This window comes from Ambystoma mexicanum, chromosome 4p, assembly GCF_040938575.1.
Source record: "Ambystoma mexicanum isolate Mex_15411 chromosome 4p, UKY_AmexF1_1, whole genome shotgun sequence".
Taxonomy (NCBI): Eukaryota; Metazoa; Chordata; class Amphibia; order Caudata; family Ambystomatidae; genus Ambystoma; species Ambystoma mexicanum.
The window spans coordinates 1,149,674,082-1,149,692,425 of NC_090927.1; the positions used below are offsets into that span (position 1 = coordinate 1,149,674,082).

Here is an 18,344-nt window from a genome sequence, read left to right on the forward strand (position 1 = left end):
TTTTCTCCCTAGGCGCTGGGGCGTGACTGCGAATCTGGATGATCGCTGCTGAACATGGAGGCGCCCTGTAAAGGTCAGAGGAATACGGCGCTGCAGCGATCGACGCAATGAGCTTTTAAATAAAAGTCTTCCTTTTCAGGATTGTCGGCGAGATGTCTCCGGGATGTGGATTTAGCAGGTAAGGACTTTTCCTTCTTCTGTTCTCTTCTTCTCTTCCTTTGCAGGTGATCCAGGATGCTGGCAGGCGTGGCAGAAGTAAGGTTGCAGGAGCAGACACGGTGAGCGTCCAGCTGCTAGATGCAGAACAACGCGAAGCACGTGTGGCTGTTCGGGTGGGGTTTAAATAGCCTTGGAAGAAGTTCCAGGTACGTATCCTTCCTCCAATCAGGTATGTATCCTTCTCCGACCATGCCCGGATGGTAAATTAGTCCCACAGGTAAAGTAGTTCCTTTCAGGTCTCAAGGAGGCCGGGATCCTGCAACATGGTCTGCATCAGGTAAGTGCACCCAAGCACTTCCATAATGAGCCTGGCGCCTATGGCACCAGGACTGATGTCTTTTATGAGCCTGGCACCATAGGCGCCAGGACACTGTCCAAAGGGCCCCTGTATGGGGTTGCTGGGTCCTTCCTTGGGGACTGGATGTCCGCTTTCGGGGACGCAGGGCTTGAACCGGCTCCCCGGGAGCGGGCATCATGACATAGGCGAATACTTTTAATTAGGAAGGCAGTGCACTAAAGGCAGACACAAACAAACTGGGGGCCGAAGTCTAAGTGTAAAGCAAGAAAGTGCAAGGGCAGGAAGAAAACAGAGAAGCTGAACTTGCAGAACAGGGGAAGTCTGTTTGAGGGAAAGCCCACGGACAAATAGGGTGCTTGTAGCAATACAGGAGAGGGGTTGTAGGTCTCGTAGACAGTATACGTTGTTGATAGCAATACAGAAAGAGGGATGCGAGGGGAAAAGCCCAAAGACAAATCAGGCTATTTGCAGTGATCTAAGTGCGCAGGAACGGTCGGGAGCGGTGTTCCACTACTTTTATTTATTCTGTTTATCATTCCTGTACTTCTTACGACCATATTCACCAGTCTGCCATGCCCCGACTGCAAGACCTTGTCACATGTTGCACTATGCTTCCGCCTACCCTCTTCCCTGCCGAGACCACAGTTCCACTAATTCTTTCGGTACACTTCTACCACTGGCTATTTGTAGTGATGCATGAATGGGTCTGTCAAGAGCAAAGCTCACAGACAAATGGAGTTTTGATCGAAATAAATGAACGTATCTGGGGGCAGTTCACAGACAAACAGGGTGTTTGTAGGAAGGTGGTAGAATTACCAACAGAGGATTAGTCGGCGCAGGAGGGCAGGGTGCTGCACGAAGGAGCTGAAGCAGGAGGATAGGATGATAGCCAAATAAGCCACAAACAAGCAAGATTCAAAGGGGAAACAAGGTCAAGAGGAAAGGAACAATCTAGGTGCCGAAGCACAAAGCAGAAACTCCCAGTAAAAACAGTTGGTAAGCAATTGCTACTGGGGAAAGTGAGCTTTTAAGAGTTATTCTAGTCCACAGCCACATTGTATGAAGCCTGCCAAATCATGCCCACTCTAGCTTTTGGTATTCTGCAGCAGCTGAATATATTCAATCTATCTCCAGCTCTCTCAAGCCTGCTCAAAGTGCATGTAATTAAAGTCCCCCCTCTAGCCCTTTGACTCTTAGTAAACATACAATGCATTTGGTGGATGAACCCGAAACTGGAAACGGAACAGGATATGGTTTTGGTCCAGACTTGTAGCAAGAAAGCAAAGTATTGTAAATAACTTTTTTAAACATCCGCCAACTGCGCCACTGACAGGTACCATCTCTCTGTTATCAAATGGTTATGGAAGTGAAGGAGTTCAAGAGGGAGGGAGGGATGGAAGCATAAGGAGACAAAGCAGAAGTGAGAAGATAGAGAGTGAATATCAAACTGAATCTTTCTTAAAGGCAAGAGGGGAGATTGAGAAAAAGCAAGAAAAAAGAGAAAGAAAAACATGAAACATTGCAAATGAATATGAAAGATTGTATAAGCCACACACTTAGTATTAGTGAAAGTGTGTAAGAGATACATTGTTTAGAAGAACATTGGAAAATGAAGTTCAATTCTAATTTTGAAGGGGAACCTCTTGGATGCAGCAGGAGATAAGAGTTACTTGCATTATGATACTAGGAGACTAAAGTAAATTCTACAGCCATAACTAGTGCTACTGCTAACTGTGAGAACCCAGAAGGTGTCTCACCCACTAGTCCCCGGGGATCAGTCATCCAGGTAGCCAGGACACAGCCATTGCTTTTGGAGGTGGACCAGTGCAGGAGGATCACCTGGGTGAGGGTTCTTCAGGAAATGGGAGTGTGACACCGGATGGTGAGGTGCAGTATCCCCTTCCTTGTAACACCTTTACCCCATCCTACTAGGAAGGATATTTAGGAACTATTCCCCAAAACCCCTTTACAACACAAACACTTTCTCACGGACAGCCCGCTGTGGGAAAAAACAAACTAGCACACAAGCAGTATACCCGATGTATCCCAATAAAATTTTCAAGCGAGGTCAGGCATCACACACCCGACTTCCAGTACACCTCCCCACATGGATAAAAGGCGTAGCACGAGAGCACAAAGCACATGAGGAAGCACAGCGAGGCAAAGCACATGAGGAAACATCAGTTTTGAGACGGCAGCTGAGCAAGAGAGGAAAGACGGCAAAACCGAAGGGGATCGCAAGGAGGGAAATTCAATATACCTTTTCGACAAGGAACCGTTACTTTCCAGAGACCTTGACAATAGAAAGTGTAAGACCAGGAAACCAGGCTGAAGAATCCTGCATTGTGTGTCGGAGATATCCGGGGATCTCCCGTGTCAATAATGAAGGCGGGAGAATCACCAGCCACCGTGGTACCGTCCTTGGCTACAAGAACAAAGCAGCTTCAGTCAAGTCAACACAGCCAGTGAGTTGGGGAGACCAGTCTGTATTGAAGCCAAGGTTCCAAGTAGCAACAGTGTATGGCGAGTGCTGGAACAAACATTCTTAAAACGCGATAAGAGACGCAAGTGAAGTTGAACCGCTGATGAATGATTGAACTTTAAAGCAAGCTACAAAAGCTATAAAAGAGTGGTCCGGCACCGCATGGGTGCTCAGTCAAAAGTTTCTGTAAGGTATCCAGCTGAGAAGTGACAAAGGTAGATAGATTTGGTCCGAGCCCGCCAGAAGGAGACCAGTTGAAAGAGAACAAATAAATGTGAATCGAAGTGGTCCTGCGACGGGTCAATCAAAATCCTGCACACAGTCAACAGTCTTCTATTTTGATGAAATAGAGAACGTTTGGAAAAGTACATGAATTTGGTCCGAGCCCAGCAGAGGGAGACCAAATGAAGGTTTTGCGTTAAAGTGGGTCTGAGCCCGGCGGAGGGGGACCAGGGGTGAACAGTAAATCACCTAAGAAGGTGTATAAGTGAAAATCCTGAGAAGAAAGGAACTTTAATTTTTTGTCGTGTAGCATCAGGCCCTCTGAAATAAGAGACTTTGAATGGCAAAGAGACTTTGGCACAGAAGGCCCTGATGTTGAAGTCTTGAACTGCATCCTCGTGCTAGAGAAGCCAGAGAGTGTGCTAAGCTTGAGTGTGCCGCCTTGTCCCATGCTGAAAACGGGAAGTGAAGCCAACGGCTTGAATATCCTGACATATCATTTTTTGAACACTTTTCTTTTGCATAACCTTGTTTCCCACACTATTTGTATTTAGAAGTAAGAATTGGCAATAGGTTTATTAGTATAGGCCCTTTCATTTTGACATACTCGACTAGGACTGCGTTATTATTATTTGATGGTCGTACCTTGCTCCCATCTTTAGATTTAGGATTAGATAGGCGTTTTTCAAACCCAATTGAAGTTCAATAAACACTCTTGAACTGTGATCACGTGTCCGTCTTACTGTTTGATGCCATGCCTTCCTTAAATAACCCAGAGGAGTGCTTAATTGTTTTCCACTGTTATGCACCTTGAAACACCTTTTGGCTGTATAGGCGCATTAAAAAAATAACCAATAAATCAATGAATAAAATAAATACATCCCTTTTGTATTTTTATTTTGCTAATTGTTTACAACGCTAATAAAAACTAAATTTACGAGAAAAAAAGAACCCTGAGGAATTCCAAGTGGTTTAATAGTATTGGCTAAAACATTATCATGCAACACTTTTTGGTTTTCTTTGGTGCATCAAATATAGTCTTTGATTTCTCCAAAGACCTTAAATTCAATCAGACTTGCATGACAAGATAGCACTCATGTGCTTAACTTTACTTTTTAGAAAGTATGTGCTAGACTTCTAGACCAAATACATCTCATGACATTAGTGATAAAAGCTGCTATGTTACAGGAATAACTTACATTCTCAGATCCATAACTCTCAAAGTACTGTCTTTTGCATGGATTAACAAACGCCTTCCATTCGGATGCAACTGCAAATGGTTCACTGAAACCCCCTTCAAATCATTTTCTCTTATTTCCTGGAATACATAATTAAAATAGATATTTTAAACATTATGAAAACATCCCTGAGCGAGATATCAGTTTCTTTGCAAATATATAAAATACACACACACACACACACACACACACACACACACTGAAGGGCAATTTAGATTTCCAGACATTTTGAAAATGTCAACAGCATATGGACAAAAATAGACTGTCACTATATCAACCCAATGAAGCATGTAGACAGTTTGCTATGCTTGTTGTTGGGGTTGCCATGGGGCAGACCTAAATGTGTTGAGGACTGCACCATGATTGACAAGTACAATGTCTTTTCATGAAAAGCGAAGGCAAACAAAATATTCATCCAGCAGGTTCAGTTTTTGATTGTTGGTTGTCTGAGCTTTGCTGTGGGATAGCTCAATTTTGGGAGGCGACCCAGATTACAGTTTTGGGCAGGATACCCAGATTACAGACGCTGAATGACATGCCCAGTCTTTTTACAAAAAAAAAAAACATAGTTAAGCTATAGCAAAGTGGCCAGGCGGCTGGTAAAACAGACGAAATATTAAGGTGACAACACTGACGGAACAGGTCAGGACTGGTTGTTACAAAAAATAGGTGGGGGTTAGAAAAGTGACTTCACCTTCACCTTATAGAGCAAGTTCCAAAGAAGCGTAAAAACATAGACCTTCCTGTATTATGTGATCTCATGCAGGTAATACAGAAACAAGGGGTAGGATTGCTCACTGGCTTTGGTAAGCAGAGACCAACTATTCTAATACATGTTTCAGAGCAGAGACTCTGATTTCTGAGCCTAAAAATACATAGTTCAGTAATAAAATACAATGTACATAATCACAGTAAAGACACTCATTGAATAAGAACAATAATATACAGTGAAAACATGTTAAAAATGAACATCTTCCAAGATTTTTCTTCTGTACCGTGACACCTCCTGGCTGCAGGACTCTTAATCAGCCGGTCCGGAAACAACAGTGGCAGCGGTTTTACCGCCACCGTTCTTTCCGAACCGGCAGCGTCGTAATGAGGCGCAGAGTGTAGCAGGTCCTCTTTTACGGCATTGAAGCCAGGGCAGACCACAGACTGCTCATCGACGGGCCAGTTCTTCGTGTTTTCTCTCAACCACAGGAGGTTAAAGGTAGCCCTGGTCAATGCCCAGCGATCTACAGATTTGTTGCTGTATAGCAAATAAGGCTGAATTACTTCTGGTTGCGTGAGTAGCACATGTTTTCTGTTCGAATCAAGGGAGAGCCCAATCTATTAGCGTTTTGTTAGAATAAAAAAACGAAAGGCCCTCTTATACATGTTGCACTTAGCTAATGTTAACAGGCCATCCGGACACTGTAAATTAGGAGCATTGAACTGGTTCAGGCACACCGAGGTGACATTTAGCCATGCCACTTTGCGCCAAGAGGAGCCTAACAGTAAGCTTTTAATGATGTCATGAGACAGAATAGCTTTTGTATTTGACTATATTCCAAGCCAATGCATTAGTGGCGCCTCATACCAGTCATCCCCTAGATGGGATGTACCTACTCTGTGTGTACAGCATAGTTGGGGGCAGAACTAGTAAGCCCAGTAACTTTTTCAAAAGGCTGTTCTCAATTACCTCGATAGAAGCTACTTTTAATTTCCCCACAATACTGCCCCATAATTAGTTGCTGCTTTGGTTTTGTCTAAAAATACTTAAAAAATATAACCAAATGCATGATTTGGCCGAATTTAGGCCATTTGAAAATTCCAAACGGCAGAAAGGTTCGACCAGATCATGCATTCAGTGCTGGGAGTTGCGGGGGTGTCCCCCGCACCCTTGCTCACTATATTGTGAGCAGGGGTTGCGGGGGTATCTCCCGCAGCCATCCCCCGAAATGAAAGGGCTGAGGGGCTGTTCCGCGCAACTCCCACTCACAATATAGTGTAAGCAGGGGTTGCATGGGTGTCTCCTACAGCCAACCCAAAAGGGGAAAAAAAGGACTGCAGAGGTGTCCCGCACATACTTGCTCACTATATTGTGAGAGGGGGTGTACCCCGCAGCTGTCCCGATGAAAGAGGAAAAAAACAAAAAGGATCCTGCAGCATCGGTTCCCGATCACAGAAGTGAAAGGGAACAGGCGTCGCAGGGACACAAGGTAAGTAGGGGTGTGAGGTTGTGGGGGGGGTGGTTGGGTGTGGGTGTAGTGGGGGCGGGGGACAAGTTGTAAATGTTCAGGGGAGAAAAGACTGAAGATTATTTTGGAAAAATAATCTGTCTTTTCTCCCTCGAACATTTGGATCACAGGCTTTCAATCCTGATCCGCTGCTTTAGCTTGTACTTGATAAACTTCTAATATTAAATTAAGTGGTTTGCCTTGACACATTTTCCTAAAATGAGAAATGCCCCCCAATGTCTGTTTCATTTTCATACATTGTTTCTGCACATGGGCCAACCCACGCAAATTTTCAGAAAAACATATACCTAAATAATCCAAATTTGAGACCCCTGGAATAATAGCACCATTGCTTACCATATTGCGCATTTTGATCTTTCTACCCCTCCCATGATTACATGCCGTCACTGCTGATTTGCTAGTATTAACTGTTAAATTCAGGTTAGACATAAAATCAGTGTAGACATCTATTAGCTGCTGAAGGGCTTTTGGGGTACATGCAATTAAAATTTTGTGTCATCGGCGCACACCGAAGTATTTTCGCACCTACCCAGGGATATTCTGCCTTAAGAGTCCACCAAGGCCCAGTACAGGCCATTGATATACAAAGAAAACACTACTGGGGCCAAGTCACAGCCCTGGCGCACTCTGGATGTAACCTGGAAGTAGTCTGCACATTGCCTCTGTGCCCCAAAAAGTACACAGGCCCTGGTGTCCTCGTGAATCAATAGTAACACTTAGCAGCTCAGCCGGGCAGCCCATGGACCTGAGCACCTGCCGTAATAACACCCTATCCACCTTATCAAATGCAGTGCTCAGGTCCATGAAGGCCACATAGATTGGTTCGCCCTTTACACAAATGGAGGATGCCCCTATCAGGTAAAGATTAAGTGCTTTAGCGTATGTACCAAGGCCTGGCCTAAAGCCATATTGGATGTCCGAAATCACTTGGCTATTCAAGATACAATCCTCTAGATGGTGCAACACAACATGTCAAAAGACCAAAATTGGCCTGTAGGCCAGAGGCTTCCCGGGTCACCCTTTTTAAATATGGGGTGAATAATTGCGTTTTTCTAAGATTGTGGGTATACTCCTGTTTCCAAGTAGGAGTTAAAACAAATAGTCAAGAGTGGAACCCACAGTTCTAATTTCGCTCTTATAAAAAACCTGCAGGAACTGCATCTGGACCTGGGGCACAGTTGTGTGATTGCTGCATAACCTCTGTCTCCACCTCCTTCAGGGTCAGCCGTATTGAATAGCAATGATCTTCGCCCTCATACCTAGATACCTGACCCTGGAATAGGGACATATAGCAATCAGACCAAGATTTTGCTCCCACATAGTTTTCCCTGTGGGTTTTTACTCTCTTACAGTGCAGGTCTCCTGCAACAAATTCCCAGAACTTCTTGGAGTCTTTGTTAGAGACAGCTAGTAGAAGTTCTTCCCATGCTTCGTTCTCCAAGAAATCTTTTCTAAGTTTCACTGACCTTTTATAATTAGCCCTAGCCCTAATGACTTCTCCCATGGTGTTATCCTTATTTCTTAGAATCCCCTTTAGATTGCTCTGCGAAATCCTGCATGAGTCATTAAACCAGCTGGTCGGCCTCCTTTTACTATGTTTTAAAATCATGCTGGAATTGTTCTGTCAAAGACCTCCACAGTTCTGCTGACCAGAGAATAATCTGATTTGAATAAACATCCTCGGCAAGAATAGACATGATGTGATTCAAATTAGTAAACACCACTTTATTTTGGGTCACTATTGGGTCACACTTTGCCCATTTTATCCTGTGTTTGCAATGTGGGTTAATTACACACAAATCCAACTGTGATAAGACAAAAACAGGCACTAGGGCCATCTTGTCTTCGCACAAGCCTCAGAGGGAAATGGTCACTGACAATTTCCTATACAACCATGAAATCCACGATTAAGTGCCAGTATTGTGTGTGCATACAAAGATAATCAATAGTGGATGACCCCTGGGTACTCACAAATGTTATTTTGCCAGGGACATTGGAGTGTGTGCGTCCATTCAAAGAACGCAATCTCCATTCCATGAGCCACACATGGTCACTTGTAAACCCTGGCGCACACTATATCGTTGGACATCTGCAGGCGGGCGATCAAATATGCATGATCTTCCCCCACATTAACAAGGTCAGTTGGAATCCCATTACCCAGTTTCACATTGAAGCCCCCCCCCCCCCCAAGACTAAAATCGAATGCTTGTTCAATAAATCTAGAATGTTAGACTTGAGTAACTCTTTTAGTGCCCCGGGCTGATTGACTTCTGAGGCATGTGGACTATAATAAATGTTGACCAACAACAGTTTATCCCCCCCCGGTCAGGGGTTACAATGGCATATTGAATACTGGAGAGATTCACTTCTCTCACCCTACGTGGTAATTTAAGGATGATTTAATAAAAATTGCCCCCCCCCCGCCCCAATAGCAGCAGCCTTTTTTATTCAGGCATGATTGGGTTGAGGGTGAGACAAATCCGTCCAGGCATACAGGTTTCACGGCCCAGTTTTCCTGTAAAAAATGATGTTGTGTGACCTCATGTATGACACTACGTCAATGTTCTCAAGTTTGGACACAGCCCCCGCTATATTCCAACTGAGGATGGTGACTACATTCTCCAAGAAGTGTGCAGACATTTCCCCCGACAGCTGGGGGGCCTCCTTTAACCCGGAGGGGTTTTGAGTTCCCTCCTCTAGTGCCAGTACTCAGTCGAATTCTTCAATACCTGACAAGGTTTCGAAGCGGTTTGATGTAATAACTGCCCCACTTCTCAATCCGGACGCCACTTGCACCTATACTAAGTGGGCAACTTACCCCTCCCCTTCCTCTCACTACCTCCCACTGAACCCACTCTGATCTTGGAGAACTGGTGTGCGGGGCATAGAAGGCAGCAAGGGGAAGGAATTTACTCACATTGTTAATGCTCTTTGTCTTATAACGAGGGGAGATGAGCAGAGGCTAAATAATCCAGCATAGCTGGGGCTACTACTGTAACTATCACACAGTCACCCTCTGCCTCTTTAGCAGTGTCACCGATCTACGAGGTCCTTCTTGCCATCAGGATGCCCCGAGGATTGATTTTCATACGAGGCAAGTGGGTGTTAATCCAGTGTGAGGTGCTGTTCATTAATGAGATTGTTGTCTCCTTCACCCCTTCCGCCAAAGTTGGAACGCCCGTAATAACTCCCACCAATGAGCAGCTTCAGGCAGCAGATCAATTACGACATGATCTATCTGTGGTGTTGTTGTGCTTAAGTGTACAACCGGTTTGGGGATGGTGTGTTGATTTTGTTCTTTGGACCCTATTACCTCGTTCCTCTGTGTTCCTAACCTATTCTGGTAAGTATGCGTAGGTTCTGCTGGGCTTATGGACTTTGTACTCCTGTGGTGCTTAATCTGATGTTCAGGCTGTACCTCAGTTACCCCTCCCAATGCCACATCCCTGCCAATGACCACACTACAGGTAGAAACCGCCTGTTTGAGATCCAGCATATCGTTCTTCATCCCTCTAATAAGATCATCTAATATGCTCAGAGAAATGTTGAGGGAGTTTCTTTGTGATAAAATACCATTCAATATAGAGGTCAGTTTCTTATTTAAGACTTCTTCCAGGATTTAGAAATCACTGGATACTGAGTCCATGCTGTTATCTTCCTGTGATGACAATGAAATCAACAACCCTTTACTCTCAATGCCCCTTCTCTATGGTGCTGTCTCTGTCTGAGACAGTATCTAAAAATGGAAAATCTAAGAGGTGGTGTGCTCCAACCCCTGAAGACGGGTCCCTCAAATGTATGTGAAGGGGCCCCTCCATGGGAGCTGAGGTTAGGTCAGGCTGAAACTGTTAATATGCCCTCCAGATCACTTGTGTGGGTTGATGCTACTTCGATCGCCCTCGCAGTGTTCAAGATTCACTCCTCAATTTGCCTCAATTGTGTTGTGTTGTTTTAATGCTGTAGCGACCAATGTTTCAGTGTTGAGTATTTAGCTAATTAACCCAACGAGTGTGCCGCTGTATCATTGCATATCACAGGCAAAAAAGAACGGATATACGGCAGGTCTATAAAACATGCTGTGTAAAATATTTTAGCAGTGTTTTAAGTGAGCGGAGGAACAGTTGGACTGCACATCACTGTCCTACAACAAGTTCAGGTGTCTCGCAGGCCGCTCACTCTGGCATTAAACAATGGCCATCATCAGAATTCACGCAGTTGATAGTGATATTTTATTTTTATCGCGCTCGTACACAAGTGGTTCAGAGCACAAAAAGTTAGCTTACCCACGCTTTTGCCGGTGATATAAAGCCTCAGGGAGGTCTGGACGGACCATTAGCAGAGCGCTCAAGTTGTCCCATGTCATGTGTGAGAGGTTCACCCTATCCTAAATTTGTTGTCTTACCCTCAGGAACAACAAAAGTGCGGGTACTAGAATGCAAAAAATAAAACTGGACTGAATGACACTTTCACCCACAACAAGTAACAACTAAAAGCTCTGGAACACAAAAGCCCAAACGGTTGGCATTGCCAATGCTTGTTAGACTTACAGGCTGCTCTAGATGTTTTTTGCCAATTCATACCATCAATTTGTAGGTACAAGTACTGCCTAAGCAGATTGCGTGGAAGCAGAATAACTCCTACAAAATTACACTTTATTCACAGTAGATGTTTTTAAAATACGTAAATTAAACTGACTACTTAAAAGTGACTTGTGCACCTCAATAAAGTGACTTGTGCAATGACTAAGATTTCCACAACATTAAGTCAAACCAGTGAAAGCATAAGGTTGTAACACATCACACGTACATTTTACAAAACCACAGTTTTATTCTCTTCTTGTAATTGCTACTGGAATGTAGTGAGGGTCAAAACCCAATAGCTTATTACTCAGCTACTGTACTGCAGCTGGACATTTCCTAACATGGTTTGTTCTTCCTGATATTAATATATAGTTAACTGAGCTTTTTCAGGGGATCTTTTCCAATAAAATCACATTATTACCACAATTAATTTATTTGGATAATGTTTCATAGTTGAAATGAGCTTGCACACATAATATATGTGACCACCACCATTTCTATTAATAAACAGTTCAGGTGTATCAAGCGCCTACCAAAAAGGTCATCCCTTGCACATTAAAGGTGTGCTTGCAGACTTCAAAAGAGGCAGCCCTAATAGGTCATGTCCCAATCTTGTGGTGTGTATCACTAACTCTATGAGCAAACCCTGATTAAGAGTGAAGAATGTACTCCCAAGAGTTTCGGTAGAGACGCGCGCAGCTGTTCAATCTGCTTATTTAATGGTAGTCTGCCTTACAAATGTGGTCTCGCGTCCGTCACCAAATACACAAACTGCTCAGTTGCAAGCAGCCTCCACACCATGTAAGTCCGGAAAGACACTTATGTTGCTGTGTTTTGGTTGTGAAGGGAAGGAAGTGTTATGACTGGGCTGAGTATGTGATGAGTGGACCTGAGTGTGCGTAGAGTGAATGATGTCAGTGTCTGAGTGATGTCATGTGTGGAATATTGGGTGAGGTGGAATGTTGCCTAGTGTTAGTGTTCCACCCAAAGGCAGTAGGAAACCATGTGGCCTGGGTGGTGGGAGCCAGTAGGCTTCCTCCCTGCACCTGTCTTGTCCTGTCAATTTATGTACTTAATTCATGTAACCTAATAAAGTAACTAGTAATGCCTTACCTGAGCTGCCTGAAGAACTCTTGATCGTAACAACTGCCAATGAGGATGGGATCCTCGAGCATGTTGAAAGAAGAACTAGAAGTCAATCCAGTTCAAGGTGTGCTCATGCTTAACTCTCCATTAGAGTTGCAAGAAAGTTTCAATGAAATTGTATATCAATCTTGTTGTCATTCACAATATATTCAAGTGGGAGCTCCAAGAGACAGAGAAGCGTAGAAGCAGAGGTGGCGAGAGGGATCAAAACACTGAAGGCCCGCCACAGGCTTGCTGTGGGAAAGCCAACACAAGCCAGCAAGAGCCGGTGAGTCCATCCAAGGGAAGCAGGGACAATGCACCTATATGGAAAGCCCTGGAAGGAGAATATACCAGGCAAGTTAAAGCTACAAGAGTAAATATTTAAGGAAAGCCCTGGCAAGGGAGTATCGCAGACAGATTAAAGTTACAAGAGAAAATCCCTAGCAGAAGAGTATACCAGGCAGAATCGAGTCACAAGAGTATTGATATAAGGAAGCCCTGCCAGGAGAGTATGCCAGGCAGATGTAAGTTGCAAGTATGTTCATATAAGAAAGCCCTGATAAGGAAGCATACTAGGCAAGGTCAAGTTGAATAGTGTGTGATATATATTACTGAAAGAAGTCCTGATACGGATCCATCAGGACTAGCCAAAAGGCTGTGAAAACATATTAAAGAGGAGTGGAAAACCTGGCAGGAGAGTACACCAGGTATCCTACCAAGATACAGACTAAAAGCAAAGTTGTTTTGTATACCAGTTGTGTTGTTGACCAAGAGACACTTAAGGAACTGATATTCTTTGAAATTATAAACTGAGTGAAAAGAAATCCAGGGGAAGGGAATCATCCTCTGGAACAAGGAACCTTATACTTCTGGAACTTTTGTGTTGGAGTTACATATTTTCTTTTTGAACATTTCTACACTACTTAAAGCCAAAGACATTATTCCTTTTCACCAGGGTTGATTTTTAGAATGTGAGGGCCAGAATAGTACTTTGGATACGGGATGTTTTGCTTTGGACATTCTGACATTTGACAGACACTTAGTTTTGTTTGAGATAGTGAAAACACCTCTTAGAATAGGGACAGAGAGGAATTTCCCAACCCTCTTTTCTTTTGTTAAAAAACATTTATGGCCAAAACCATAAATCTAAGTGTCTGTGTCTCATTCTTGGTTCCTCACGTAGTATAAAATAGTACTAACAGTGTAAATGCATGCCGTTTTAGTGCTAAATCTATGTAGGAAGTAATTCATGAAGTCTAAATTTCAAGCATAAGAATTACTTACAAGAGATTCTGGGGGTCGGCTGATCATTTTTCTCTCAAATTCTGGCACAAAACCCACCCTTTCAGTCAGTTCTTCTGCATTCAATCTGGTTTGCCACTTGGTTTCCAAGGAAATTCAGGTTATGAAACAGAAAAAGATAAGAGAACAAACATCTCCATATTTTTGGGCTTCCTCTGAAACATTTTATTGGTGAGAAAGGAACACACATATTCTGCTTGGTCATAAACCTCTGAGACTTACAATATGTCACCCACAAGCACTGCAAAATGGAAAGGGGCCCACCTACTTCAGAATCCTCTTGTTAGGGGAGTGGGTCAATAGTGTGGTGAGTTGTTTGAATTTCCACTCATTCTATGCGGGAGAGGGTGGTACAACCCTTTCCTGATGTGCATCCCAGATGGTGAAGGAAAAGCAGAAAAAAGGGGCAGAGACTGCTGAAGGTTAAGCTATCTGACTACATAGCAAGGTCTTCACTGGCTTGCAAAATGGAATCAGTAAACCCTTACCAAGGAAGAGTCCTTAGGAATACTTTCACAGCGGTTAATACTTGTATTTGTATTTATTTTATTTGTATTGCGCACCTGGCCCTCGGGCATCTGGGCGCACTTCTTTGGAAGTGCATGAGTTACAAAGATGATGCATACAATGTTCAAAACAGGTAAAGAGTACAGTCAGGTACATATACAGTATTTAGCAGGAACAAAGGTGACAGCATGGTGCCGAAATACAAGTGTGGCCACTCTAGTTGCAAAGGAAACAAAGAGAGAAAGAGGATCATACAATCAGGGCTGAGTATACCTTAAGGGATAGGGGATCATACAAACAGTACAGAATATGCCTTAGGAACGTGATGCAGATGAGTCAAGCTCCTGAAGCCAGAGTTTGGTTTTACTCTTGAATCGCGGATAAGATGGTTCAGATCTAAGTGTGAAGAGTAGTGTGTTCCACAATTTAGCAGCCAGTACAGGGGAACTGGATCCACCGGCTTTCTGCAGTTTAAATCTGGGGATGGTTAGAGAATGAGTTTGAGCAGATCTCAAGGGTCTAGTGGAATTGTGTGGAGTAAACCGGTTAGCAAGGTAGACTGGGGTGAGGTTCGCTTGAGCCTTGTGTGTTAGCGCCAGTGTTTTAAGGGATATCCTGTGCTCAACCGAAAGACAATGAAGGTTTTGTCTCGTATCCGAAATGTGAAGTTTCCTCTGGATGTTGAGGGCAGCTCTGATGGCGTTATTCTGGGTTACTTGTAACTTGTTGATGTTTCTTTGGCTGTTTCCCAAGTCGAGGGCTTTACAGTAGTCGATTTTGGGCATAACAAGAGTTCTAGCAAGTGTAATGCAGTTGGGTGCACTGAGGAAGGGTCGACAAGCAGTTATAAGTTTGCAAGTATAGGCTGATGCTGATACTACAGCATTCATTTGTCTCATGAGTGATAGTGTGGAATCTAGGTAGATGCCTAGCGTTTTAGCGTCATTGGAAACCGGGATGGTGTTTCCATCAATAAAGAATGATTTGAATGCAGTGTCCAGTTTGTTAAGTCTGAAAGGTGAGCCGAGAATAAGCAACTCAGTTTTTTCATCATTGAGTCAAAGCCCATGATGCGCCATCCAGGCTTGCATGACAGAGTAAACTTCGTTGAGCGCTTTTGTGTCAATTGCGTCGTCACCAGTGATAGGGATGAGTATATGGGTGTCATCCGCGTAATTCGTGTAGGTGACACCCAGATAATCAAGAATGTCAAAGATGGCTTCGTAAACACGTTATATAGTGTGGGGGAAGCACACGACCCTTGCGGAACCCCACATGGGACAGGTGCTGGTTCAGCAGAGGCGGAAGGTGTAAAGACCCTCATGGTTCTGTTAGCCAAGAAGGATCTGATCCAGGAGGTAGCTTCATCAGAGAAACGGGCTGATGTTTTCAGGTGGTGGCAGAGAGTTTGGTGATTGACCAAGTCAAAAAGGGCCGATAAATCGAGCAGTAGTCTTTAATGTCTTCAATTTGCGTAATTAGGTCAATAAGAGCAGTTTCAGTAACGTGTCTGGGACGGAAACCTGATTGCCGACGACCTAGGAGTTTGTGTCAGTTTCCAGATAGGTCTGGATTTGTAGGTAGGCTGTGCGTTCCAGGATTTTTTATAAAAATGGCACCGTAGTAATAGGTCTGTAGTTAGACGGATTACTCGGTCGAGGATCGTTTTTTTGATTAAGGGGATGACCCACGAATCCTTAGGGTTATCAGGGACAGACCCTGATTTAAAGGATGCATTTATGAAGGTGGTGATGAATGGGGTGAGGTTGTGCGCTGCCGACTTAATGACGGGTGCAGGACATAATTCACCTTAGCAGCTGGAAGGCTTAAGTTTCTTAATTATGTTTTCGACTTCCCATGTGGACAATGGGGAAAAGCTGAAAGGTTTGAAGGAATGCTTCGGGGCCGTGATGTTATATGTGGCAGGTTTGGAATCGGAGTCTGAGAGTAAGATGCCTATTTTTGTGTTGATTTTAGTTTGTAACAAGGATATTTTATTGAGGAGAGCCTTTTGGATGTTGGTGCACCAGGAGGTATCTGTTATGCACTTATCTAGTGGGCCTATAGGAGCCTCAAGTTCTTTGAGAATTTTGAAGAGCTCTTTAGTGTTGGATTCAACTTGTACAATTTGTTTATTGTAGGTGTCTTTTTTGGCTAGAAATATAGCTTCTTTGTAGATGAAGGAAGCAGTAGTCAAGGTGCTTTTATTGACTTCAGAGGGGAGGCTTTTCCAATGCGCCTCTGCATTTCTTTTTGCTTTGCGAAGGTCCCTTAAGTGTGGTGTGAACCACGAGTTAAGGTGGGGGGCGTGGTTTGGTGGGGGGCGTGGTTTGGGTTTGCGCAGTTTGAGTGGGGCAATAGTATTCTACCCTTGTGGGTCATTATTTGGACTCAAACTACCAGAATGCATGAGACCAACTACACCGGCTCCAAGAGTGGAACAGTTCAGCAGCGAAGAAACGCAGAGCTCTTCCAGCCACACCTCAAAGCTAGATACAAAAAGGGAATATACTGATAGTTCTTCACATTTGAAAACAAACCGCTGGAATGATCGGAAGACCTGCATGTCCTTGCTCAGTCCAGTGATGGGCAATCCAAGGGGAATACCTGTGTCACATAAGTGGGTGTGGCCCAAAATGGTACAGAACACTACTGACGCCTTGAAAGTGTTGCGCTCCCAATTTGCCCAACCGTTACTATATCGGGAGTCCAGCCAATGCAGGGCTTTGGTAATGTAATGTAAATTGTCTCATACAGCACCTTCCTGCGACTAGTATCAGTGAAATGCCCCAAATTTTTTAAAAGCAAGCCCATCCCCCAAACCAGGAGTGAAAGTGCGATAGCCATGCTTTAAATTTCACTTAAAAAACAAATCATGACAGGCTCAAAAACGACACTGCCTGTTCCCTGCCCTCCCTGTTGCCTGTTCCCAACAATACCCTAATTTCTGTGCATTTAAAAGAGCCTCCCATCTGTGAATTCACAATGCACCTTTAAATGTGCAGAAACGCCTCCTTATTTGCGCAAATGTACAAAGGGGGCAGGGGATCTGAATTGGCGCATCTAAGATGCGCTTATATAAATGCACTTTGAGGATTGGGCTGCTACTTTTTTTGGTGCAAGTGAGGAGATGCACTAGTATCTGTGGTATACTGAAGACATGCTGGAACATGTCTTCAGTATATCACAGCAGCATTAACGGTAACAATGATTAAATATTTTACCATAATGGAGTAAATCTAAATAATTGTCGAAATGCTTATTTCTTGACAATGTAATTACTTCACTGTCACATCTTTTGTAAAAGTTGTGTTAAACGTTCCTGCCGATGAAAATGTGCATATTAAGTCTACAGTTTTTCATCAAATTAAATCACGAAGTGGTAATTAACTTCGATGAAATAACATTGTTACTTTTCAATGACTTTCTTTGTTTAAAAAGGTGGGTCGCCAATGCCCGCACACTCCAATGCCCACCCGCTCCTCTACTCCTACCATTCCTGACCCACTATAACCCATATCCCTTAACACACATATACCATTTATTATCCGTCAGATGTAATTTCATCAAAGTAAATTACGACTTTGAAATTTACTTTGATGAAAGAACAGTAAAGGTTGGTTAAAATGTTTTGTGTATTTGGGTTTTCCTGTAGTCTCGAAGTCAAAGCCCATTTCTGGGAACATGCACAACATAAGGTGAATTTGTTTGCAGCTCGTGCAGCAACATTTATGGGAGAAACAGGAAATGTATCATCGAACCGCTATTTACATTTTATGAGCAAAAAGTCTTCCCATACATGTTATATGGTATCGAGATGTTGCCAGAATGGTTTTGCGATAGACTGTTTTTTTAGAAGAATTAATTTGGCTTAAAGTCTTTAAACTACCAAATTGTGTGCCAACAGCGTTAGTTTGTTTTGAGCTTGCCATTAAGTCCATAAAAGATGTTGCCAAATGGACACTACTTTCATTTTACAGAAAAATGTTGGTACCTCCCAGAGGATTAATTTTTCAGTGGCTTAAATCGAGTATCTAAAGCAAAAAAGAGAAATATGGTGGTGTGTTTCACCAATAAATGAGGAGGAAGTACTGGGGGAATTGAATATCATCTGGGAGTTCATTGAAA

General features: G+C 43.4%; 1 protein-coding gene across 1 annotated transcript in view; it reads right to left on the minus strand.

The window, feature by feature from the left end:
* Window positions 1–18,344, minus strand: part of AHI1 (Abelson helper integration site 1) — a 2,019,384-nt gene that overhangs the window by 967,588 nt on the left and 1,033,452 nt on the right. Inside the window, exon 15 of the mRNA XM_069606745.1 lies at window positions 4,421–4,539. Coding sequence (XP_069462846.1) covers window positions 4,421–4,539 — 119 coding nt within the window. The remainder of the gene's footprint in view (window positions 1–4,420; window positions 4,540–18,344) is intronic.